General features: G+C 58.0%; 2 protein-coding genes across 9 annotated transcripts; one reads left to right on the top strand and one right to left on the bottom strand.

Moving 5' to 3' along the window:
* Positions 1-1,040: 1,040 nt before the first annotated feature.
* Positions 1,041-15,541, top strand: ZBTB4 (zinc finger and BTB domain containing 4). Of its 7 annotated transcripts, none has more exons than XM_027568627.2 (6): positions 1,057-1,191; positions 5,734-5,848; positions 8,260-8,341; positions 8,578-8,647; positions 9,109-10,196; positions 10,937-15,541. In XM_027568627.2, the coding sequence occupies exons 5-6, from the start codon at positions 9,118-9,120 to the stop codon at positions 12,900-12,902; spliced, it is 3,045 nt and encodes a 1,014-aa protein (XP_027424428.2). In that variant the 5' UTR covers positions 1,057-1,191; positions 5,734-5,848; positions 8,260-8,341; positions 8,578-8,647; positions 9,109-9,117; the 3' UTR covers positions 12,903-15,541. The 7 variants fall into 7 exon arrangements, with proteins under 7 accessions (XP_027424427.2, XP_027424432.2, XP_027424428.2 ...); XM_027568628.2 differs by lacking the exon at positions 1,057-1,191 and adding an exon at positions 3,195-4,367; XM_027568629.2 differs by lacking the exon at positions 1,057-1,191 and adding an exon at positions 3,195-4,367 and having other exon boundaries at positions 8,252-8,341.
* On the bottom strand, positions 14,570-24,820 carry CHRNB1 (cholinergic receptor nicotinic beta 1 subunit). 2 transcript variants are annotated; one of them, XM_027568647.2, is made up of 11 exons: positions 24,662-24,820; positions 24,436-24,575; positions 23,783-23,827; positions 23,159-23,268; positions 22,964-23,072; positions 22,510-22,657; positions 21,977-22,186; positions 18,620-18,843; positions 17,955-18,136; positions 17,475-17,622; positions 14,570-17,184 (listed from the first exon to the last, which is right to left on the bottom strand). In XM_027568647.2, the coding sequence occupies exons 1-11, from the start codon at positions 24,717-24,719 to the stop codon at positions 17,044-17,046; spliced, it is 1,515 nt and encodes a 504-aa protein (XP_027424448.1). In that variant the 5' UTR covers positions 24,720-24,820; the 3' UTR covers positions 14,570-17,043. The 2 variants fall into 2 exon arrangements, with proteins under 2 accessions (XP_027424448.1, XP_027424449.1); XM_027568648.2 differs by lacking the exons at positions 24,436-24,575; positions 24,662-24,820 and adding an exon at positions 24,228-24,340.
* Positions 24,821-24,845: the final 25 nt, after the last annotated feature.

The following is a 24,845-nucleotide window of genomic DNA, read 5'->3' as shown; positions in this document are numbered from 1 at the left end:
GGTTCTTCCCTGGAACCTTCCTGAGGTGGGGGTGGGCCTAGTTTCTCATTGTTTCCAACCGGCTGGCTCTTTATGTCTGTCTCTCTGGCTCCAAAGTTTGTCTCATTCTCTCTCTTCTTTCTCTCTCTTTCTTTTTTTTTTCTTTCTGAGTAGCTCTGTGATGAGACTTCTTTGGCTTTATATTACTTTGTTTATGTATGTCTCACCTTGTTTCAGAAAGGTTTTGTGGGAAGGAGCTCTGAGGGGCTGACGGCTGTGTCTCCTGAGTTCTGAATTTTTGAACGCCAGGGAGGAGTCTCTGGGACTGTCCCTCTGGAGTTTCAGGAATGTGTGTTTCTTCTGTGTGCTTCCACCTGGTGTTTTGTTGGTGGTGTCCCAGGAGGTGCACACCAAGGCGGCTGCATTTATGCACAAGTATACAGATGTGGATATTTCTGCCGGTGGGGACAAAATACCAAGCTGCGTGTTCATCTGCACCGGTAGTCATTTCTGTAGGGCTGGGGCCTTGCCTGGCCCGCAGCCCGGTGGGGGGCCCTGCACATTTCTGGGGAGGGGGGGCGGGCATGTGCGTGTGTCCAGGGCTGCCCCCGTGAGTGTGCTGAGCCTGGGTCTGCGGGTCCCGCTGGGCCGGATTGTGAGCCTGCCATGTTGTGTGTCTGCGGAGAGGGTGTGCGTGCTCTGGGCGCTGTGCCCCGCCGAGTGAAGGGCGTGCAGGGGGCGGGGGGCGTCCCTTGCCCGGGACTGGGTGGTCGTGCGGGCCTGCGGGGGTGCCGCGGCCAGGCCCGCGCCCGCTCGGTGTCCACCCGCCCGGCGGCCCGGCGCTGCGCCTTTCCGGTCCCGGGATCGGTCCGGGCCGAGGCCGTCGGGCGCGCTCGCCCCGGGGCCTGAGCGCGGAGCCCTGCGTCGGTGTCGGCTGCGCTGCGCCGGCCTCCTCTCGGCGGCGGCGGCGCTGGGGGGGTACTGTTTCCGGGGGTGGGGGTGGGGGTAGGACCGGGGCGGGGGGGAGCCGATGATGTCAGCGGCGGCGGCGGCGGCGGCGGCGGCGGCGGGGCCGGGCCGGGGCCGGGCGCTGGGGGGGGCCGGGGCCGGAGCCGGAGCCGGAGCCGGAGCTGGAGGCGGGCGAAACCGGAGCGGCCGGGGGCGGCCACGGGGATGAGCCGGGCCTGGCGGACGCGGCGCCATCGCAGTCAGGTGGGCCCCGGGGCGAACCGGGCAGGGCCAGGGCGGACCGGAGCCAACAGCCGGGCCCCCTCCCCGCTGCCCGGCGCCGCGGGGGCCCGAGCCGCGCCCCGCGCCGCGACCGCTCCCCTCTGGGGTTGACCTGGGGGCTTAGGGGTCGGGGGCTGAGCCTGGCCCCGCCTCCAGGCGCGCGCGGCGCTGGGGGGCGACTAAGGGGGCCCCGGTGCGGCGTCCGGCCCGGCGGCGGCCTGGGGGCGCGATCGCCCGGGGCCAGGGAGGGGGGCTGCGCTCCCTCCCCTCCCGAAGGGTTAATTCTGCAGCCCGGTGCCCCCCTCCCCCCCGTGGGGCAGGTTGGGGGTGGGGTGGGGCGGGTGTGAGCCCGGGCCGGCGCTGCAAGCTGCTGGGAGGGCGATGGCGTAGGAGCCAGGCAGAGAGGGGGAGGGGTGGGCCGCCCAGCGCCCCGGAGTTGGGGTGTGCGGGGTGCGCAGGGCGAGCGGGGACCCCGGAGCCGCCGTGCCGTCGGGGCAAGGTTGTGGCTGTGAGTCCCGGAGATTGTGTGTCTCCTGCTGTGTTGTGGGTCAAGGTAAACCTCTCTTGGGCACCACCGTTTGCTCGTCCGGCAGCCAGGGGTCCGGGTAGGGCCCTCCCTGAGCCACGGGGCCAGAGAGCCTGATGGAGGGGTGTCCAGTGATGTGGGGCAGAATTACAAGAGGTGGCCCTGTGGCTTTGGGTGACAGGTCCGCATTGGAAAGCAGGGCACAATCCATGCGGAGTTTGTCAGATGTGTGGTTTTATGTATGTTTGATGCAGGCATGTGTTTTCTTGCACATATGAACTATTTATGAACTGTTGTTTTCTGCATAGCTGGCGTGGTTGGTGTATGTGCTGTGGAGGGCACGAGCGTGCCGTGGGGATGTGCCCGTCTGGAGGGGGCTGTTGTGTACCTTTGGGTCGGAAAGTGTCACGTCCGGGTCCCCTTTCTGTGCCCTGCCGAGGTGTGGCCTGGTGTTGGCGAGGATGGCCCGCCAGCTGGCTTTGTGGGTCTGTGTGTTGAGTGAGTTGCACAGGGGGGAGCAGGTCTAGAACTCAGGTCTGGAGGGTCTGTGGCAAGTGAGAACCCCCCAGGGTGTGTCCCCAGGTACTTGTGGGGCCCAGGGCACTGCCGTGAGAGGGGCTGGGGACGGGGATGGGGGGGGGGCGAGATGGACAGGTTGTGTTTATGGGATTGTGCGCAGCCGGGCGAGGGCAAGGTTGTGTGTCTGTAACATTCTCTCTGGTATTCTTTTGTGACGTTGTTTGTGGGCGCCTGTCCGTGCCTTGGGGCTGGGAGGCAAGCTGGTCAGAAAACACTTGTGGGGAGGGAGGTGGCGTGACAAGGGCAATGTGGGCCTCAGCCTCGAGAGATCAGCCTCTGGCCGTGTGTGCGTGCTTGCCTTCTGCGAGTCTGAGCGGCGGCCGTGCGGGGCTGCTGGGGGGGTATGTTCTGAAGAAGGCAGGGAGATAAATATGGGGCAGAGCAAGGGCAGCGGGCGGGAGGCCTGGGTGTTGTCGGGGTGGCCTGGCACGTCTTTGTGCGGGGTCTCAGTGCTTGCCCCTCACGGCCCGCCCCGCGTGTCAGGGTCACCGGGAGGAGAGGCCTGGCGGCCGCAGGGAAACTAATCCTGCCCAGGCAGGGCGGCTTCTTGGCCATGTTTATGTAAAGGCCGGGTGTGACTCTGGTCACTGACATGGAGAAGAGAAACACGAAGTTTTCAGTCCCCTCCTCCGGCTTCGCTCTCTTCTCTGCCCCCCTCCCAGTACCTCTGCTTTCCCTGCTCTTCTGTGACGCACGCTCGCGGCCCTGCTTCTGCTGCTGCGGAAGGGTCTGGGAATGGAATTCGCTCACTAGGCAGATTGCTCAGAACAGGTTTTCCTCACCTTTGTGTCTGTGTGTGTGTGTGTGTGTGTGTGTGTGTGTGTGTGTGTGTGTGTGAGCACGCGCGCGCGCTGCGCCTCGCCTGGCTGCGGGGGGGGGTGGGGGCTAGGAGGGCACTGTGGCCGGCCCTCCGGTGTGATGGGAGTGGGGGCCACCGGCCTCTGTGTGAGGCCCACACAACAGGTGCATTATGGCCTGCTGGAGGGGAGGGAGGCCTGGACTGGAACTGAGGGCTCCTGGCCCTGCCGCTTCCTCCCTGGCACTGGCCCTGAGTGGAGCCTCCATTCCTCATCTGCAAAATGGGGCTAGATCCTTGCCCTGCCTGTCTTCCAACAAGGACATAAATGGCACATGGAAGATGTACCTGGAAGGTAGCTCCAGTCTGGGGGCTCTGCCTGTGCCCGCCCCTGCGGAGCCCCTCATCGGGGCCTGGCCAGTAACAATAGCAGCAAACTCTTACTGTGCATGTATAGTGTACCAGACGCTGTTCTCCGTGCTTTTATATATGCTCGTTCATTTACTCTTTGCAACACCCCGTGGAAGGAGGTGTTCGAATGATCTTCCTTTTTCCAACGAGACAGCTGAGGCCCAGAGAAGTTAAGTCATTTGCCCAAAGCCACTTTGCTGGTAAGAGGGAAAGCTCTAGATCCTGTGCTCTTACAGGCCGTTCTCTGCTGCCTTTCTGAACGAAGCTTTCTGCGGGCCTCTCTGTGCACGCCCCCCCCCCACCTCTCCCCCGTTTCTGCAGAACCTAGCACCTGTACCAGTCCATCTCAGAAGACCAGCGTGCTTTGACAATGACGCAGGGAGTCCCAGCCTAGGCAGTGAGGACCTACAATTGGGTGCTGGGTGCTGGCCGCGGGGGTACCCAGTGTTGATGAGCCAGGCACAGGAGAGATTGTCCTTGGCCTTTGGGTAGGGGAGGGCCAAGAGGGAGGTGGCATTTGAGTTACATTTTGGAGGGCTTTGGGCAAGAGGTTGGGAGAGACTGTGTCTCTGGCGGGAGAGATGGCGCAGGCAAAGACAGGGGGGCCAGGGGGCCGGCGGGGGCACGCTGAGGTGGGAGAGCCCCCTGGGTGCCTGAAGGCAGTCTAATGCAAGGCAGGATTGGAAAGGAAGATTGGAACCGGACCCTTGGATGGATGGCTGAGCCATCTGAATTTTATTCCCGAGTGAGCGGGGGCCGGTGAAGCTTTCCGAGCCCGGGACCAATGCAGCCTGAGCCGGCTGGGGACAGGGCCCCTCAAGGAGAGGGGGACAAGGACACCAGGAGGTAGGCCTGGAGGGAGGGGAATAACCCTGGGCCAGGCAAGTGTTAACAAGGGCCTGAGCTAGTTCGGGGGCCAGAGGCGGGTTGAAGGGAAGCGTTCCGGAGCCATTCCCAAGCCGGGCCGCAGATCCGACCCTGCCTGGTGAGGGCTGGACGCGGGGTGCGAAGGAGAGGGCGGCGTCAGATGGGACACAGTTAGGGCTTAGCACATGAGACCTCATGTGGTGATTTCTGTGACCCACTGGCCGCCCACAGGCCCCTTCAGGGCAGGATTCCGAGGTCTGGCAGAGGGGAAAGATTTTGCATCTGGGTTCACACGAGCCCGGTTCTGCATTTTAACTCTGGTGCTCACATGCCGAGTGACCTTGAGCAGGGTATATCCCTCTCTGGGTCTCAGTTTTCGCATCTGTAAAATGGGGATGATACAAATTCCAGCCTTGGGTGGCTGTTCGGAGGGAATCATGCGGTGAGACAATCCACGCAAAACCCTGGGAGTGTGTCAGGCAAAGCATGAGTGTGCCGGCCGTGGTCACGTCATCCTCCTCATGCCCAGCTGCTGGCCGGCTCAGTCCACCACTGAGGCTGTCTTCCTTCCTGAGGGCGGACAGACCCTGGGACGACTTTTTGAAGGAGGCAGATCCATTCACTCCCCAAAATATTTTGGAACTCTCTCATTATGTACCGACCGGCACCGGTCTAAGCAATGGTGATAGCCGTGAGCAAAGCAGTGAACACGCCCCCCCCCCCCCCCCCCCCCCCCCGGAGCTGACGTTCTAGAGAGCCATGAACAGTGTGTTGTGCTGAGTGCCAAGGAGGAAGACAGGGAGAGGGCTAGGAAGTGTAGGGAGGAGGGGGCGGCCAGGAAGGCCCTCAGGAGAAGGGGACCTGAGGCTAGGCTTCAAGGAGGTGGGGTGGCAGGGCGTGGGACTGTCCGAGGAAGAACATTTCGGGCAGAGGGAACAGTAGGAGGTGCTCGGAGCCGCCCCTCGGTCACACCTCTCAGATCACGTAGCCAGTCAAGAGTGGGGAAACCACGAAAACAAATAAAAAACTACAAACCACAGAGCCACCAAACTGCCCTGAAGCCTGATTTCTGCCTCCTCTTCTCTACCACTTCCCCCCACTACTTTTCGGGACTGAGTTCCGAGATAATAATAAGAGCGATAGCGTTTATTGAGCACTCACCAAGTACCAAGTATTCTACTCGGTACTGCCACGTCATGAGCTCGTTTAATCTCTACAGACAAGCCTCTGAAGGGGGAACGACTCATTATCCCCACCTTACAGACAAAGAGCCTGAGATACAGAGAGGTTAGGGAACTCGCCCAGGGTCACATAACTCCTGTGTTTCTCCTGTAAAACCCTGTAGGGTAGTCGCCCCTGATGGGCAGTTGAACTCCGGGGAGCTGGGTCCAAACCCTGGCTTGGTGAGCAGCGAGCCAGGGGGGCGGATCGCCCCACCACTGCATCCTCTCCTCTTTCAGGTGAGGAGTTTCGCGCATTGAAAGCCTCAGTTTACTCATCTGTACAGTGGGATTGATGAGAGACCCCGCTGTGGCTGTCTGGGGGTCCTTTTGAGTGTTGGCCTGGGATGAGGCAGATAAAAGCTTAGCACTGTGCTCGTCCCACGGACCAGTTCTCAGGTGCCAGCAGGATGTCCTGCAATTCAAGTCGATTCTGACACTATCCCTGTGGAGATACAGTCGGATCCCGTAGATTAAGGACTCAGTCCCATGAGACTGCCCGCTTCAGATGCCAGCCACAAGTCCGGGCCTCCCATACTTCTGGCCGACCAGCTATACATCGGGGTTTCCCATGACCCCCTCTTCAGCTTCGAAAATATGCTAGAGAATTTGCTAGCATGGCCCGGTAGAACTGAAGTTGGTGCTTACTTAGGTTTAGTGGTTTATTGCCTAATAAAGGATATGCTAATTCAGGTGGATAGCCTGGAAAGGTCCTGAGCGCAGGCCCTTCTATCTGCACCAGTTGGGGTACGCCGCCCTCTTGGCAGGTGAATGTGTTCACTGACCCAGAAGCTCTGTGAACCCCATAGTGTAGAGATTTTTATGGAGGCTTCATCACGTAGGCATGATCAATTATTAACTCAATCTCCGGCCCCTCTCCCCTCCATGGAGGATGGGAGTGAGCTGAAAGCCCCGAGCTTCTTTTTTTTTTTTTTTTAAGATTTTATTTATTTGAGAGAGAGAGAATGAGAGATAGAGAGCACGAGAGGGAAGAGGGTCAGAGGGAGAAGCAGACTCCCTGCTGAGCAGGGAGCCCGATGTGGGACTCGATCCCGGGACTCCAGGATTATGACCCGAGCCAAAGGCAGTCGCTTAACCAACTGAGCCACCCATGCGCCCAAAGCCCCGAGCTTCTAAAGATTTTATTTATTTATTTATTTATTTATTTATTTGGGAGCCAGAGAGCACAAGTGGGGGCAGGGGGAGCAGCAGAGGCAGAGGGAGAAGCAGACTCCCCGCTGAGCAGGGAGCCTGATGTGGGACCCGATCCCAGGACCCCGGGATCATGACCTGAGCCGAAGGCAGACGCCCAACCATCTGAGCCACCCAGGTGCCCTCACCCAGGCTTTCTATTTAAACTGGGAAGCTGGGGCTCCTGACCAGCTCAGTCTGTGGAGCATGCGACCCTTGACCTCAGGGTTGTGAGTTCGAGCCCCACATTGGGTGTAGAGATTCCTTAAAAATAAAATCTCTATGACAGGGAAACTAAGAAACTAAGTTGCTCCCTTTAGGCTAGTGATGAGGAGCAGAGGAGGTCATGCAAGTGAAGTGCTGGCTCTCAGCGGGGCCCAGGGACTATGATGGAAGGGGGGAGCTCTCTCCCTCCCTTCTCACTTTACCACCAGAACTGGACACCAGCCCGCACGTGGGGCAGCTTCTGTAGGGGATGGGGGAGCTTCTGCAGGATTCCTGCCCCCCTTCGATCCAGCATCTAGAGGGGTACCACCTGACCCAGTACTGGCGTGTGCCTCGCAGTTGGGGCTGTTAGAGCTGTTGAATAGCTCCCCTCTACCACCTTCCTCGTCCTCTGGGAGAGGAATCAGAGCAGTCTTTTTGGGAACATGACACGGGCTGTGGCAGGGAGGCCTTGCAGCCCAGATCGTATGACTAATAAAGGGGAAAAGAGCATGGTGTTTTGGTGGGGAGGGGGGGTTTGTGAGGAACTCCCGCTGCAGGGTACCTCAGAGGTTGCATGTGGCCCAGGGCGTGGGGAAGGAGAGCCTTCCTGGGTTTCCTGGAGGGTGGACGAGAGGGGCCTCAGCTCAGCAGGCCTGCTCGGTGAACAGGCCCCCTGTTATTCCCAGCTGTGTGCAACTGTATGGCTCTGGAACCCAGATCTTCTGCTGAGAACTGGGACCCCAGAGTCCTGACTGTGCCCACCATGGGGGAAGTAGCTGTGAGGGGCTTTCTGTGCAGTGACCGCCACAGCTCAAATCGGGGTCGCCTGGTATTCCTTTCGGATGGGCCTTCCAGCAAGAGCTGAGGTCAGGGGTTGCATTTCCCTTCCCCCCTTTTAAGCCAAAATCCCAAAGCCACCTGCGTTCAGAGTAAGGAGTGGGACCCAAGCTGCTTCATGCTGGGTCTGACAGCCTTAAAGGTGCCCTCCAGAGACTGGAGCAAGCAGGCATGTGTGTATGTATCAGTCTGAGGTCTTTGGTGGTCACCGGGCACCAGAAACCTGCTCCAAGATTTAGGGGGCTGAGGTGTGGGTGTGGGTGTGTGTGTGTGTGTGTGTGCAGGTCCTCTGCTAAATTGACTGTCTAGCAGTTGAGCCCAATTAAAAAACTCTAGTAAATCTATTTTGATATGTAAATGAGGCTATTATAATGAAAGACAACATGCAAATCTTTGATTTTCTTTGAGCCCTGAAGATTGGGCCAAAGGGACTTGAGAGTGATCCAAGAGGCTTCCCTGGACCTATGGGACTAAGCTACGCCGCCGTGTTGTGTGGAGGTGAATTGGGAGCATGCAAATTACCTCGTGCTGGTACTTCTCCGGGCCAGCAGCAGAATGGGGCTTTGCAAAGAAGTGTGTGCCCTCCTAGCTCCAGCTGGATGCAGCTAACCGAGAACCTGACAGGCCCCGGGGAGGGGGTCAGGGTCTGCAGAGCAGCCCGGGTGCCGCCCCCACCTCCTGGGGTCCTTTCCGGGCCAGCTCCCTTCCTGAGGACGCGGTCTGTTTCTCCCCAGAAGGAAGAGGCCCTGCAGAAGGGACTCGTTGAGCCACCCCCGCTCTGCTCCATGTTGGCGGTGCCCTCAGGTGAGACGGCTCGGGCGCCCGAAGCCGGTGGCGGGGGGGGGGGGGGGACGGGACACCGGACACGAGGCAGTTTTTTGAGGCCGGGGAGCCCTGCAAAGTGGTCAGCGGTCAGTAGTTGTCCTGGGGTCCTCCTCGTCCTCCGGGCAGGAGACAGGTGACCACTGCTGACGTCTCTGGTCTGCGGACTTGGGAGCCTTTGACCTTCGTCATGACCTGAGCCAGCCCTGGCCGCCTCCAGCCCCAGCGTTTGCCATCCTGGGGTTGGATGCTGGCCAGACGAGCGTGGCTAAGGTTAACCCTTGCCTTCTGTGGCCCGAAGTGTGTCAGTCTTTCTCCAGTCTCTGACCAACAGCCCCCCCCCCCCCGAACGCCCTCCCAACTCACCTCCCTGATGTCAGAGGCCCTGCCCCTCCGCCCAGCCTCTGACATCCCCCCCACCCACCCCCGCTTCTCCCATCCAGGCTGGCGCCATGCCCCCCCCAGCAGAGGTGACGGACCCGTCCCATGCCCCCGCCGTCCTGCGCCAGCTCAATGAGCAGCGGCTCCGCGGCCTCTTCTGTGATGTCACCCTCATAGCTGGAGACACCAAGTTCCCTGCTCACCGCAGTGTCCTGGCTGCTTCCAGTCCCTTCTTCAGAGAGGCCCTGCTTGCTTCAGCTCCGCTGCCCCTCCCACCAGTTACTGGGGGCCCTGCCCCCAACCCCGCGGCCACCACAACTGCCTCCTCCTCTTCCTCCTCTTCCTCCTCCTCCTCCTCCTCTTCTTCCTCTTCTTCCTCTTCCTCCTCTTCCCCCCCTCCGGCCTCACCCCCCACTTCCTCCCCACCCCGGGTCCTGGAGCTGCCAGGGGTCCCGGCAGCTGCCTTCTCGGATGTCCTCAACTTCATCTACAGTGCCCGGCTTGCCCTACCCGGCGGCGGAGGGGACGGGGCAGCGGTGGCGGAGATCGGAGCTCTGGGGCGGCGTCTGGGCATCTCACGCCTGCAGGGCCTGGGGGAGGGAGGCGATGCCTGGGTACCTCCTGCCCCAGCCGCCATGGCCGCCTCGCAGCCCGCAGATGAGGGCTTCGGGCCTGGGCCGAGGCCCGCCGGGGAGTGGGAGGGCGACAGGGCTGAGGCCCAGGCCTCTGACTCGCAGGCCCCCCTGCCCCGGCGGCCGCTGCCCTGCCCGCGATGCGGGAAGAGCTTCATCCATCCCAAGCGGCTGCAGACCCACGAGGCACAGTGCCGACGGGGGGCCGGCACTCGGGGGTCTGCGGGGCTGGGCTCCGGGGGCTCGGGCCCCAGCGGGCCTGCGGGAGTGGACGCCTCCGCCCTGCCCGCGCCGGTGGGCTTCCGAGGCGGCCCCGAGCACGTGGTGAAGGTGGTGGGCGGCCACGTGCTGTACGTGTGCGCCGCCTGTGAGCGCTCCTACGTGACCCTGTCCAGCCTGAAGCGGCACAGCAACGTGCACTCCTGGCGGAGGAAGTACCCCTGCCGGTACTGTGAGAAGGTGTTCGCGCTGGCGGAGTACCGGACCAAGCACGAGGTGTGGCACACTGGGGAGCGCAGGTGAGTGGCCTGGCGGCCGGAGGCCGGGGGGGGGTGGGTGGGGGGGGGTGGGGGGTGGTGGTGGTGGTGGTGGTGGCGGCGGCCGGCGCCGAGCGGAGCTGGGCAGGAGTCTCGGGGTGCCAGGGACCACAGCCGGGAGGAGCGGGCAGAGCGTGGGGGCCCAGAGAGTCGCGCCGACACCGGCCCGCTCACCCACTCACCCCTGCTCCCTGTCACTGGTGCAGCCGCCTCCCTCCAGCCTCGGCTCCCTCCCCCCCGATGCTCACTAGCACCTCTAGGTGCTGGGGCTGGCCTGGCCTGGTGCTGTGGGGAAGGCCGGGGCGGGAAGAGGAAGCTGCCCGGATAGGAAGGGGAGAGGGAGGAGCAGACATGCCCGCAGGGAGCCGGAAGGTGTCTTTCCTCCATACGTCCCTGCTCCTGAGACATTTCTACCCCCTGCCCTCCGCTCTGTCACCGGAGCTTCCAAAGAAGGCTTTGTGAGTTAGGCAAGGCGTGTGATTATTCCCGGTTCGCAGATGGACCAGCTGGGGCCTAGCGTCTCACAGCCGGTGGGGGGCACTGAGCTAGGACTTGGTACCTCTCCTGAGGCTGGCAGGATGGGACAAGCAGCATGAAAGGAGGGTGAGCTCTGCGGGAGCCATAGGTCTGAGTGGAGGACGTGGGCAGCTGAGGCCCTGGCTTCAGGGCCCCTGACTCCAGTTGTCTCTGTCCCCGCCCTGTTCCCTGCTGTCCTGGCCCAGGTACCAGTGCATCTTCTGCTGGGAGACCTTTGTCACTTATTATAACCTGAAGACCCACCAGCGAGCCTTCCATGGCATTAGCCCCGGCCTCTTAGCCAGTGAGAAGACACCCAATGGAGGCTACAAGCCCAAGCTCAATACCCTCAAGCTGTACCGCCTGCTCCCCATGCGGGCAGCCAAGCGGCCCTATAAGACCTACAGCCAGGGAGCCCCCGAGGCCCCCCTCTCTCCAAGCCTCAACACACCGGCCCCCGTAGCCATGCCTGCCAGCCCGCCGCCCGGACCCCCACCCGCCCCCCAGCCCGGCCCCCCACCCTCTGTCATCGCTTTCGCCCGCCCCGCTCCCTCTGTCATTGTTCACGGGGGCGGTAGCAGTGGTGGAGCAGGGGGTGGGCCGGCCAACACGGGGGGAGCCCAAGCTGCCTCGGTCATCACTTACACTGCTCCCCCGAGGCCCCCCAAGAAACGTGAGTACCCACCGCCTCCCCCTCAGCCTGCAGCCACGCCAGCCAGCCCGGCCACGGCGGGCAGCCCGGCCACCGCCGCGGGGCCGGCCGCAGCCACGGAGGAGGCCAAGGGCCGGAACCCACGGGCTGGAAGGACTCTGACCTACACGGCCAAGCCAGCCGGCGGGATTGGCGCGGGTGGGGGTCCCCCTGCGGGGCCCGGCCGGGGCCCCTCTCAGCTACAGGCTCCACCTCCACTGTGTCAGATCACGGTGCGGATCGGCGAGGAGGCCATTGTCAAGCGCCGCATCTCAGAGACTGACCTGCGTCCCGGGGAGCTGAGCGGAGAGGAGGCGGAGGAGAGCGACGACGACGACGACGACGACGACGACGACGAGGACGGGGACGAGGACGGGGACGAGGACGAGGAGGGGTCGCGGGCTGGCGCGGAGGACCAGCTCTGGCGGCCCTACTACTCCTACAAGCCCAAGCGCAAGGCCGGGGCGGCGGGCGCGGGCGGCAGCGGGGGCGGCGCGCTGCCCCGGGGCCGCCGGCCGCCCCGCTGGAGACAGAAGCCGGAGCGCAGGGGCTGGGAGGACACGCCGGCGGCCGAGGGCCCCGCGGGGCGCGCCCGGGCCGAGCGGAGGCACCGCTGCGCGGATTGCGCCCAGACCTTCGCCAGCCTGAGGAAGCTGCGCAAGCACCAGGAGGCGCACGGCGGCGGCGCGCACGGCTCCCGCGCCGGCCGCAGGCCCTCGGGCCGCTTCGCCTGCCCTCACTGCGCCAAGGTGTGCAAGACGGCGGCCGCCCTGAGCCGCCACGGCCAGAGGCACGCGGCCGAGCGGCCCGGGGGCACTCCCACGCCGGTCATCGCCTACTCCAAGGGCAGCGCCGGCACCAGAGCCGGGGAGGTCAAGGAGGAGGCCCCCCAAGAGATGCAAGTCTCCTCGTCCAGCGGCGAGGCGGGCGGCGGGAGCGCTGCTGCTGCTGCGGAGGGAGCGTCCGAGACCGCCTCTCTCCAGGACCCTGTCATCTCAGGGGGTGAGGAGCCCCCGCTGGTGGCAGGAGGGGGCACCTATGCATATCCGCCTGTGCAGGAATTTCCACTGGCTCTGATTGGGAGCGGCAGGGAACCTAGTGGTGGGAGGGGGAAAAGTGGCAGCGAGGGGCCGGTGGGGGCTGGGGAGGGGGACCGCGCGGAGGGGTTGGGGGCTGCCAAAGTCACCTTCTACCCAGAGCCCTACCCGCTCGTCTATGGCCCCCAGCTCCTTGCCGCTTACCCTTACAACTTCAGCAACCTGGCCGCTCTCCCGGTTGCTCTTAACATGGTCCTACCTGATGAAAAGGGTGGGGGGGCCCTTCCCTTCCTTCCAGGGGTTTTTGGCTACGCAGTCAATCCTCAAGCAGCACCCTCTACTCCCCCAACCCCGCCTCCGCCCACTCTTCCTCCACCAGTCCCCCCTAAGGGGGAAGGGGAAAGGGCAGGGCTTGAGAGAACCCAGAAGGGAGATGTGGGGTGAGCTCTGGGCCCACCTCCCCCCTTTCACCAGACGCCACCCTCCCCGAACCCCCTGCCACTACCAGCTCCCTGGCTTCCCTGCCCCTTGGGAGCCCCTCCACACTCTTGTGCAGGGACTTGGGGGCCCCTGGAGCTCAGGGGTCAGGCTGCTTTGTGTGAGATTGTAGTTTTCCCATCTCCTGGGAAGGGATCTTGGGTGGTTCCCCTCTCAGTTCTCCTCCAGGGAATGGCCTCCATGAGGGGCAGGGCCAGCTCCCATCCTTTCTCCAGCCCTTGGGGCAACTGAGCAATATACTTATATGAATCTCTACTCACGGCCCCCACCAGCTCTGAATGTCTAACCTACCCTCCTGATTCGTAAACCCCCGGGGGGGGGGGGGAAACCATCTCTCTCGCCTAGTGACCTCCCCTCATTCTGAAGCTTTCTCTAAGCCCCTGCCTAGATGCTTCCTAGCACATTCCATTCTTCGTGGCCCAGGGCCTGGACCAGACCATTGTGATACCTGACACCCGCCCATCTGGAAGCATGGCTTCCATTCTTCCCAGGGGTGGGTTTCTGCGTCCCTGTCTCCTTGGCTTCCATGCCTTTAGATCTTCCATATTCCTCCTCACTCTCCTAGACTCTGGAGATGGCCTCTTCCAATCCAGGTCAAGGAGGTGTTGGGGGGAGGGCTACCCATCTGTTCCACGGCTGAACACTTTCCCAGCCCAGGGCAGCACTAATCTTGGCCCTATCTTGACCCCCAAATCCAGTGAGCCCCAGATTCTTCCAAGGCAAAGAGGTGAGTAGATCACACCTCTTCCTGCCTCTACCTATGGCCTCTTCTGGGCTAAATCAGATTTGGGGGCCAGGAGGAGGGAGCTCCATATGGGACGGGGAAGGGAATCTACTTTCTCCCTGGTTTTGTTTTGTTTTGTTTTGTTCTTTTCCTGATGGTTTCTCCCAAACTAGACCAAATAGCCAGAAAAGTGATGGGGGTTGGATGGGTGGGTAAGCCCAAGATTTGCACATGACCTCCCATCCTTACCTTTACCTCCATTTTCCCCAGTCTCGCCTCCCTCACCATCCACTCCAGGTGGTTTTTGGGGAACCATCCTACTCTCTTGGTGGGCTTTGGGGTATCCCCACCAACTTTTCCTCCAGAATAGCACCTTACACCCCATCTTTGACTCAGTTCCCCACACCCAAAGATCCCAGCCTAGGGATGGGGTGCAGGGACCTTAAACAGTCCCTAATCCCTAATTTGCACTAGTTAACCCTGGTCAGGGGTCCGTACGTTTCCTTCCAGTGGGGGAGTTGAAGAAATGTTTGCTCCTAATTCTCTCTGACGACCGGGCGTCCCCACTCTGTGATCGGATGAACATTTCCCATCCCACCCACCTCCCCCCTCCCAAAAAAAAAAAACCACAAAACAAAAAACAGCTCACAAGGGGAGAGTCAGGTTGGGGGAGCAAATCTGATAAATGGGAATTAGAGGAGTGCAGTTTAAAAGGGGGAAATGCTGCCACCATTGAGATGGGAGCTTAATCCCAGCTACTGTTTTCCGGGGCCAAGATGGCTGCCCTGTCTCGTGGCTGAAAGGGCAAGATCATGGCTTTTGGAGGGAGGTGAGCTTGGGGGAAGGACCAGGAGCATCCTCCTGCCACCTCTTACCCTCCTAGTCTACAGGAAGGGGGAGGTTTTTGACAGGCTCCTGAATGTTAACCACGGAGGAGTGTCATTCCTTCTCTCCTCCTCTGTCTCTTTGCACTTTTCCTGGTCTTGGCCACAGTCCGAGTGAAGAGTTCCTACTGAATGTACCAAGTTCCAATTTTTAAGGGGGTAAAATGCTTAAAACGGGAAATGCAAAAAAAAAAAAAAATCACTAAAAAATTCCCACAAATCTCGTTTCTGGCACTTTAGAAAAACTGCGAAAAAAGAACATAATAAAGAATACATATATATATATCTACACACAAATTTTATATATATATACACACACACACACACACACATATATATATACACACACATACACACACACACACAGCGGAACCACAAGGGAGACAGAAGCCTTGGAGGCAGGGGGCAGACGTGATGACAGCTCTCCCATATCCTTAACCTGCACTCCTCTGAGGCAGAAAGGCACAGGTAACGGAAGGAGTTGAGGATGGACCGGGGGATTTGAATTTCAGAACAGGTCAAAATTCCAAAACCACGGACATTTTCGGGAGAACTGAGATTGTAGACACATTTTTTTGGAAAATATGATTTAGGAAACTAGCTTCCAGAATCTGGTGGTTCTGGGCAACAAATGAGATCGTGGCAAATTGGAGATTAAAATACGTGTATCCGAGCTGGGGAACTTGAATATTGTGACTTTCAGATGTTGGAAATTTGGGATTTTGCAATTCCGTCTTTTGAAAATTATTCAAGTCTTGTCAGTTTGTGCCCTCTTTCCCCATGTTCCCTGGGGAGAAGGGTGATGGTGGAGTGGAAAGGCCACTGGTTCTGTGCCACAGCACGCAAGGTTTAGAATCCTACAGACTGTAGCTCTATACGTAGTGAGGACCCAGATTTAGAGAAACTGACCAATATTTATCTCCGCATCTGTGTGTGTGTCCAACTCTCTAGGCCAATAAACCAACAAGACAAACAAACTGTGCTCCGCACTGGGATGCCAAGTGCACTTCTTTGCGTGGCTGGCGAGTCGGCTGGATAGGGACGTGCTTACCTTGTCCCCCAGGGATCCTGGGAGCTGCGGCTGTATGATCCCTCTTGAGGGCAGGGCCTCCAGCAGCTGAGGAGGTGTGAGGGCTTGGTGACCCTGCGTACTTCACTATAACGACTGCAGCCACTAGGGCTCAAGCTGACTTTGGCCTGACCTCCAGGCAGAAACATTAACTCAGCTTCAGTTCGCACAACCTGCTGGGCACAAGATCCTAATGTCCCGTGCGCCTTACGCTTGGTGCGACCTGCTCTCCGAATCGAAAAGAAATGGGCATAAAGTGAGGGATGGTCGTGAGATACCACCACCTTTTCCTACTCCTAGCCTCTCATTGTCTTAACTCATCTCCCCACCCCTCTCCTGGCTTTTGTCTAATGTTACAGAGGAACAGGCAAGTAAAATGAGCCAAGCTGGTCAGCTGGGTGGGGGCTTTGAGGAGTTCTGGTGCAAATACCTTGACCAGGGTGGGCCGCCACACTCATCAGCACTAGCAGGTTGCTGCCAACAGGGGAATCAGGCCCGGTGTTACTGTAGTTTAATTTTTTTTTTTCCCCCAAGAGAAGCCAGAAATCCAAATTTCTCTGTGCAATATCCAAATTTTTAAAGTAGTTAACTCACACTAAAAATTATACAGGCCAACAACATAGGTCACACAAACATACCAGTTTGCAAACTCTGATGTATACTGTGTAGAGCTTTTGCTCCCATCTTCTCATGTGACCTTCAGACTTGGGAACAGATACTATTCTTAGCTTCATTTTACAGTCATGGAATCTTAAGCCCAGAGCGGCTTAGTACCTTATCCAAAGTTTGAGCACCAAAGCTGGAACCTAAATGAAGGTTTTTTAAAATGCTCTTCCCCCCCCCCATTACAAATGCATCCTTTTAGAAATAACTTTTTCTTTTTTAATCCTAAGGATAACGCTTATTACAAAACAATAAATTACAGGAAAGTAAAAACAAAGAGAATGACCACTAGTCCCAATATGCAAACATAAGCACTATTAACTGATAGAGTTCCTTCCAGGAAAAAAAAAAATTCTCTAATCACTCAACAAATGTGAAGCACCTACTATCCTACAGGTCAGGACCTGTGCTAGGTACTGGGGTATTACAGTGAACAAGACACAGTTCCTGCCCTCCTAGGGCGTACAATCTACTTCTCCTTCTTTGTTCCATTCTACCGGCAACCTAGGGTTGATATCCAAAGGAACTTCTACAAGAAGCCAAAGAATAAATAAACCGATAGTGCATTTCTTGTGGGGCCCAGGGCTTCAGTCGGCCCCGTCCCACTTGGGCGCTCTCCCCAGAAGGGCAATGATATGGGAAGCCTGGATTCCTAGTGGAGTCGAGAGGCAGAAAGGCACAGGCCTTGACAGCACTGCCCAACTCTCAGTTCAGCTGGCCGAGGACCTGCGTCTTGGCCCTCTGTCCTCAAGGAAAGGGGTCGGCAGGGGGCAAGTGGTACGAAGCGTCCAGGAAGATGACGAGGGTCCCAACGCTCGTGAAGATGATGAAGGTCCACAGGAAAAGGCGATCCACTACCATGGCCACAAACTGCCAGTCTTCTTTCAGCTGGGGGTAGGCAGAGTAAACGGTCCCTGAGCTCCAGAGCCCCAGGGAAGGCCTGCCCGGTACCCTCGCCCTTGTCCTAGGGCTCAGAGACCAGGGCGGGCCGCGGGACCGAGGAAAACGAAACTGCGGACGACCGACGGAGCGAGGAACCAGTCGGAAAGCAGGGGGCGGGACCAAAGGAGGGGAGCTTCCAATCAGAAACAAGAGCGGGTGCTAGGGGCGGAGCCTGGGTCTGCGGGTGGAACCGAGGCCACCCAGGCCCCGCCCTGCTCCACCCTCATTGGACTTACCGCGTCGCGGTCCTCCTGCTCCTGCAGCTGCCGAGCGATGTAGCTGATGGAGGAAACGGCCTCCCGTAGCTCGGGAGGCAGGCCCACGGCCCGGGTTGGACCATCGGTAAGTCGCCGCAGGTCCGGGGCGGTCAATTCAGGCTGGAACCTGGAAGAGGCGCGCCAGTTTGGCCACGCTCAAGGCTCCGTCCCGACCCCCTCCTCCAACACGCTGACAAGAGTTTTCCAAAACGTGAGAAGGCCCTTTAGGCTCTCCCCGCCAGCGGCGACCTCTCCAGCCTCCCGCAATTTCTCCCATCTCTATACGCCTTAGTCTCCGCCTTTCCGCAAAGTAGGCGGTGGAAAGGGGGGTGGGTACTACAATTCCCATGATGCCCGAGGGCATCTTCTGGGACCTTCAGCCGCCTGCCTCCGCACAGTCCTCTGGGAACTGTAGTTCCCTCTCTCCCTTCCTTGTAGGCGACGGGGCGTAGGTACTACCTGTTCGGTTTGGGGAAGAGAAAATCGTTCGGTGGCTTCCGGATGAAATATTCATCTGTTCCCCGACCCCAGCCACTTCCTGGAGAATCCCTGAGGGCTACAGGAGGTGGCTCCGGCATCAGGTCTCTCTCAGGTTTGGGCCTCTTCAGACCCAGGTATAGAGGGAGTTTGTGGATGAAGATCTGCTGAGTAGAAAGGCGTGTTGGCGGGGGCTCTCACACTTTCAGACCGGCAGGGAAGCAGCCCGCCGTTCCCATCCACCCGCCCATCCCCGCGCATGCGTGCGCGCGTCCCCCCAGCCACACAGCCTCCAGAGCTCCTAAGTGGGTTGCGAGGCGTCCTGGCTGGAAAGAAAAGTTCCGAGGGCTTCCACCCTGACAGGGCCTGACTCTGAGAATGTTTCCCTGAGACCCAGTATGAGCAGTACTGCCGAAGAAAGTAAGGAATCTATGACATGACTGTGTCGGGAGGGTAAAGTTAACTGCGCAACGTTTCGACATCCAGCAGGCCCCGGCACTAGAACATTCTACCAGGAGTTGTAGTTCTCCCTTAGGTCTGAGAAAGGGAAGGTTTAAGTTGGTAGGCGGGTTGCAGGAGTGATACCTGCACACAAAAAACAAACACCAGGACTGAAAGTTAACACAGGTCGGAGGACGACATCTTACCCGGCGGACCCAAACGGGCATTTGGTGGGTGTGGGGTGAGCGATGGTGCAGGTTGAGGACTACGACGCTAAGGATGACTGAGAAAGTGACGAGGACCATGGTAAACATGAGGTACTTGATAATGATGGGGACAGACAGGGAGGTCTCGGGGACTTTGTCTGCCAGCAGCAACAGGAACACGGTAAGGGTCAGCAGCGCAAAGATGGACAGCCCCATCTTCTCTCCTTGCGGGCCAGAGGGGAAGGCAGAAGAATTAGGCTTTGCCAGAAGGCAATTTCCATGGCATCATCAGTGACCTCCAGCCCACACAAGGCCAGGCTTTTGGGAAGGCCAGCTGCATGCAGATGACTCTTAAATTATACCTCCAGCCCAGACTTAACTCTCCTAAACCCCAGATTTATAGCCACCTGCTGATTTAACCTCTCTGCTTGGATGTCCAATAGACATCTCAAACTTAACATGTCCCAAAACGAATCCCCTGACCACCAAACCCTCCCACAGGCTCCCGAATTTCATGAATGGCAAATCCATCTTTCCTGGGCCTCCGGCCAAAGTCCTATCAGCCATTCTTAACTCTCCTCTCTCGCTCTCATCCCATATCCAATCCACAGCAAACCCTACTGGCTGTACCTTCAAAATACATTCGTACAAAGCACCATTACCTCGGGTCTGAGTTATTATAAAGGCCTCCTCTTTGCTTCATTCTATTTCCCCCTGACTGTTCTCAACAGAGCAGCCAGATTGATCCTGTTAAAATGTAAATCAGATTGTATCACTTCTCTTTTCAAAACCTTCCAGTGGCTTCTCATCCTCTTTAGCATAAAAGCCCAGTCCTTAGTGTGGTTGACAAGGCCTTCTTCCCATTATCTCGCTGACTTTATCTCCCGACTGTTTTTCTCTTGCTTCCTTCATTCAGTTATCCTGGCTATTTCTTGAATATGCAAGGCTCACTCCAGTTCAGGGTCTTTGCATTCACTGTTAACTCCACTTGGTACCTTCTTCCCCCAGGTATCTGCCAGGGTCATTCTCTCACCCCCTTCAACTCTTCAAATGCTGATCAAATATTTCCTTTTTATGGAGGCATTCACTGACTATTCTCTATCTTTTTAAGATTTTATTTTCAAGTAATCTCTACACCCAGTGTGGGGCTTGAACTCACAACCCCGAGATCAAGAGTCACGTGCTGTACGGACTAAGCCAGCCGGGGGCCCCTGACTGTTCTATTTTATTTTTATTTATTCTTTTGGCAGGGGGAGGGGCAGAGGGAGAGGGAGAGGGAGAGAATCTTAAGCAGGCTCCATGCCCAGCGCTGAGATCATGACCTAAGCAGAAATCAGGAGTCGACACTGAACCAACTGGGCCACCCAGGCGCCCCCTGGCTGTTCTATTTTAAATTGTAACCCCTACCGCCATTCTCATCCTCCCTAACCACTTTTCCTACTTTATTTTCTCCTTAGGACTTGTCCTCTTCTGATATACTACCTAATAGATTTACTTATCTTGTTTATTGACTGTCTCCCCACTAGAATGTAAACTCCACAAGGGCAAGGATTTTTGTCTCTTTTATTCACTGATGTAGTCCCAGTGCCTACCTAACACATTATAGATGCTAAACAAATATCATGGCATGAATGAATAGACCAACCCTTGTAGCTTTTTTTAAGGAACTAAATAGCAATTTGAAGGATTTAAAAAAGGAAACAAAGTATATAAGGATATGCCAGGTGGCTGATTATTCCTGTGGCATAAAATAGGCACCTCAAACTTCAAGGAAGGTATTGAAATAAAAAACTTTTATGGTCTGCTCTACTTAAGTCCTATATAATATTGGGTTCCAAGATTTGCTCTGCTCCGGGAGGAAGTAGAAGTTACATTTGGAAGTGTGTTCTAGAGCTGGATCACTTTCCTTCCCTAGATAGAGAACTTGATGCCAGAAAGAAGGAAAGCATACTTTAAATACCAGAGTTAAGGATTTCAGTCTCAGAATCAGACTGGCACCAACCAGAGTTGGAATCGCGACAATACCCCACTCTAACTGTAATGTGGGGCAAATGACTTAAACTCTCTCAGCGTCTTTGTCCTTTTCTGTAAAGTGGGAAGACAATTCAGTATTCACCTCACAGAATTGTTCTAAAGATTAGAATTGAGTTAATGTAGGAGCGTCTGGGTGGTGCAGTCGGTTAAGGGTCTGACTGTTGATTTCGTCTGGGGTCATAGTCTCTGGGTCATGAGATTGAGCCCCGTGTCTGGCTCAGCACTCAGTGCAGAGTCAGCCTGAGATTCTCTCTGCCCCTCCCCCTTCTAAAATAAATAAATCAATCTTAAAAAAAAAAAAGAATTGAGTTAATGTATGTAGCATGTTGGGGCGCCTGGGTAGCTCAGTTGCTAAGTGTCTGTCTGCCTTTGGCTCAGGTCATGATCCCAGGGTCCTGGGGTCGAGCCCCGCATCGGGCTCCCTGCTGAGTGGGAAGCCTGCTTCTCCCTCTCCCACTCCCCCTGCTCATGTTCCCTCTCTCGCTGTCTCTCTCTGTCAAATAAATAAATAAAATCTTAAAAAAATGTATGTGACATGTTAACTGTACTACTTATAGCAAGTGCTCAAAAATAGTAAAAATAATAACAATTACATAGAACTTACTTGGTACCAGGCATAGTTCTATTAACTCAATCCTCAAAATAATCCTATTAGGGGGCGCCTGGGTGGCTCAGTTGGTTAAGCGACTGCCTTCGGCTCAGGTCATGATCCCAGGGTCCTGGGATCGAGCCCCGCATTGGGCTCCCTGCTCGGCGGGAAGCCTGCTTCTCCCTCTCCCACTCCCCCCGCTTGTGTTCCCTCCCTCTCTGTCTCTGTCTCTCTCTGTCAATTAAATAAAAAATAATAATAATAATAATCCTGTTAGGTAGGGACACATAGGAAGGAATTTGCCCAAGGTTACTCTGTAACTACATTATGCTGCCCCCTAGAGAAATGTTGCTATTATTTCCAAGGGAATCTCCAAGGGACTAGTAGGTGGGGGGGGGGGGGGGGGGGGAGTGAGGAGGGGAGTATAGCAGGAATGGGGAAAGGGAGGGTTGTCTAGGTTCCAAGGATGAGATCTTAGGATTCTGAAGGAAAGAGTTCAGGAGTTCCTGGATGGAGAGAAGTGGGCAGCAGAGGGGAGGCAGAGCCTGAGGTTGGAGGGAAAACCTCGATCCAGATGAGAAGAACTCTGGTTGAAGGGAAAACCTGGGCAAGATTGCTGAAGCACAATCCATGATGGCTTGGGTTGGCAGAAAAACCTTGCCTGGATTCCGGGTGGGCAGGAAGAAGCTGAGCAACTGGTAAGAAGGAGGGTTGCCAGCTCTTCCCTCCCTTACCTGCATCTGGCGGCAGGTAGAAGACGAAGATGGCCAGGAGAGTGATGAGGATGCATGGGGCAATGACATTGACCAGGTAGAAGAGAGGCTTCCGGCGAATGATGAGGTAGAAGGTGACTTCTTGCCGCTGTCCTGCCCCCCCTCCCCTAGGATCCGCTGGAGGCTGGATTAGCCGAGAAGGCTTGTGGATAATTTCCCATTGGCCATTCTCTGGGAGGAAGGAGACGGGAGGAGAGAAGAAAGGGACACAGATGTGGAACCTGTCCTTATTGCTGCCAGATATGGCTTGCCCTGCCACGTCCTAGACCTGAGAGTGGCTGATGTGATAAGGCACTAGCTGTGGACACTGGGCTGGGCAGCCCATCTCTGATGAACGAGTCTCCACTTCCATATCTGCGAAATGTAAGAGAATCCCACTTACCTTCCCGACCCCACAGGTTGTACTGGGCATTGCTGAAGGAGGCGGGTATTTATCAGCCTGTTAGAAACCGGAAACCATAAAGCCCAGGGGCGTGGGAGCCATGCCCACTCACCAATGAAGGTCCCTTCATGAATGTGCACTTCCCGCCGCTCCTGCTTATCAGGACCCAAGCCGGTCCGCAGGCTGACCTCGGAGCTGTCATAACTGTAGGAACTGAACACCATAGTGCAGTTCTGCCAGTCGAAGGGGAAGTAGGTGACCTGGATGGAGCGGGGGTGGGGGATGTCATCAGAGCTGCCAGAGAACTGTTCGGGGCTGGGGGCGTTGGGAGGTCATTAGGGTCACAGGCGAAGTGGAAGGTTATTAGGGGAGGCCATGGGCAACGGAAGCGAGGTCACTGAGAAACACTGCAAGTCAGCGACAGTGGGCAGAGAGGATGAAACAACGCAAAATCCGGAGGACGGGAGCGATATGGGAGGGTTATGGCGGATAACGGAGGAGGGACGGGAGTCGCTGCGGAGGCCGTGTCTCGGAAGAGGCAGGGTTCCCAGGGGAAGCCCGGGCACCTGGATGCTGCAGCTGCTACGGTAGAGGCCCGGAGGCTGCCAGCGCACGGAACCATTGGAGGACACCACGACGTTCAAGTCCAGAGCAACGTCAAAATTCCCGTCGTTGCTGCGGGGGAGGAACCTTCTCGGTGGGGATCAGGCCCCGCCCTCCGGAGGCCCCCGCCCACCTCCCCGCCTTGGGGAAGATCTTACTTGTTTAGGAGCACCACGTCCGGAAGCCACACGGATCCCGCCGTGATGCGGAGTGAATCGATGCCGTCGTGCTCCGCGGGGTCCCAGCTCAGCCTGTAGTCAGTCCACTCCTGTGGAAGCAGAGGCTGAGGGGCTGTCTGGGACTGGAGCCTGGGAGGGGACGTGGGATGTCCGGAGGAAGCCGGGGAGGGAGTGCAAGGAAGGGGAGCCGACAGGCCTGGGCTATGGTCCTGGAAGTCGGGGTTCTGATTCCGGCTGCACCTTTGCTCGCTGGGACCCCATCAGCCAATTTCCTCTTCCCTCGCCCTGGGCCCCCAGTTTTTAGTCTGTAAAAATGAGGCGGTTGCACCAGCTAGCCACTAAAACTGTTTTTCAAACTGCAGTTAGCGACCCTTTAGTAGGTTGGGAATCAAATTAGTGGCCCCCAAAACATCGTTAAAAAAATTAGAATAAGAAGTGTGTGGAAGGCAACTCCCATAGTAAAGATAGGTATTGTCTCCTGAAGCTTCCGTTCCGTTATGTTTTCTGAGGTCGTGATGCAAGATACACTCTTACTGAGCGGGACACTGGAGGAAATTGGAAAGGCCGCGGGACGCCCTCTCCCGCCCCGTGGGGTCTCCATACCAGGTCTAAGTACACCTTTGTGCTCATCTCCTCATCCTTCTCGTTCTAGAAGGGAAAAGTTTAAAGGGTAGAGGTGATGTGAATAGAGAGAAATGAAGGGGCTCGGCGGGTCAAGCTCTCTGGAAACCCCTCTTTTTCTGAGTCCCTGTCTCTTGGCTCCAAGCCCCGCCTCCTAGATGTTTCATGGGCTTAAGACCCGCCTCTATCCCAGAAACTTCCGGCTGTCTACACCGCCAGCCAATCCAGCTACCAATCCGGCCCTCCGCCCTGCTCCGTCCCGGGCCCCACCCACAGCCCGTAACTGACCCAACCCTGAATCTCCGCCCGCTGTTGTCTCCCGACCCAGTCCGGCGCCAAGCTCCGCCCCAGCCTGCGACCCCGCCTCAAGGTCCGTCCCCCAGCCAGTCCCGTAGCCCCGGCCTCACTTCAGGGTTCCTCGCCCTACCCGGCTCTACCCCCGGCCGACCCAGCAGCCACGCCCACAGCTTGTCCATTGGTCCGATTTCGACCCAATCTCTCCTAACGGCCCGTCCATCTCCCGGCGGGGCCTCGCCCCAGGCCCCGCCCCCAGACGTCCCTCGCTCCCGCCCCGCCCCAAGCCCCGCCCCCGGCCGGACGGCGCGCCCGACCTCCACCCCGGCGTGCGCCCTCACCAGGCTGATGAGTTGCGCCAGGCTGAGGCCAATGCTGACCCCGACACGGTCCCCCACCTCCCGCGCCGGCCGCACCGTGCTGTCATAGCCCGAGAAAAGCTGCTCGCGGAGCCGGCCCTCCGCCTCCGTGCCGCGGGCGCCTGGAGGAGGAGAGCACGAAGTGAAGCCACCGCGCCCGGCCACGACCCCTGGCCCCGTCACTGCCCTCCTTGAGGCCCAGACGTACCCGGGGCGAGCGGCGCCCCCAGCGCCCCCAGCAGCAGCAGCAGCGGCCCTGGGGTCATAGCCCGGCCGCGTTGCTCAGTGAGTTCGCTCGGTTCGCCAGCGCAGGGGAAGTGACGAGGCGCCCAGGAATGTGCACCTGTTGTTGGGGGGCAGCCGCCAGCCCACCCGCCCCGCCCCTGGGACTT

Source organism: Zalophus californianus, chromosome 16 (genome assembly GCF_009762305.2).
Source record: "Zalophus californianus isolate mZalCal1 chromosome 16, mZalCal1.pri.v2, whole genome shotgun sequence".
Lineage (NCBI taxonomy): Eukaryota > Metazoa > Chordata > Mammalia > Carnivora > Otariidae > Zalophus > Zalophus californianus.
The sequence above is the reverse complement of the archived record's forward strand: the minus strand, read 5'-3'. Positions and strand labels throughout refer to the sequence as shown.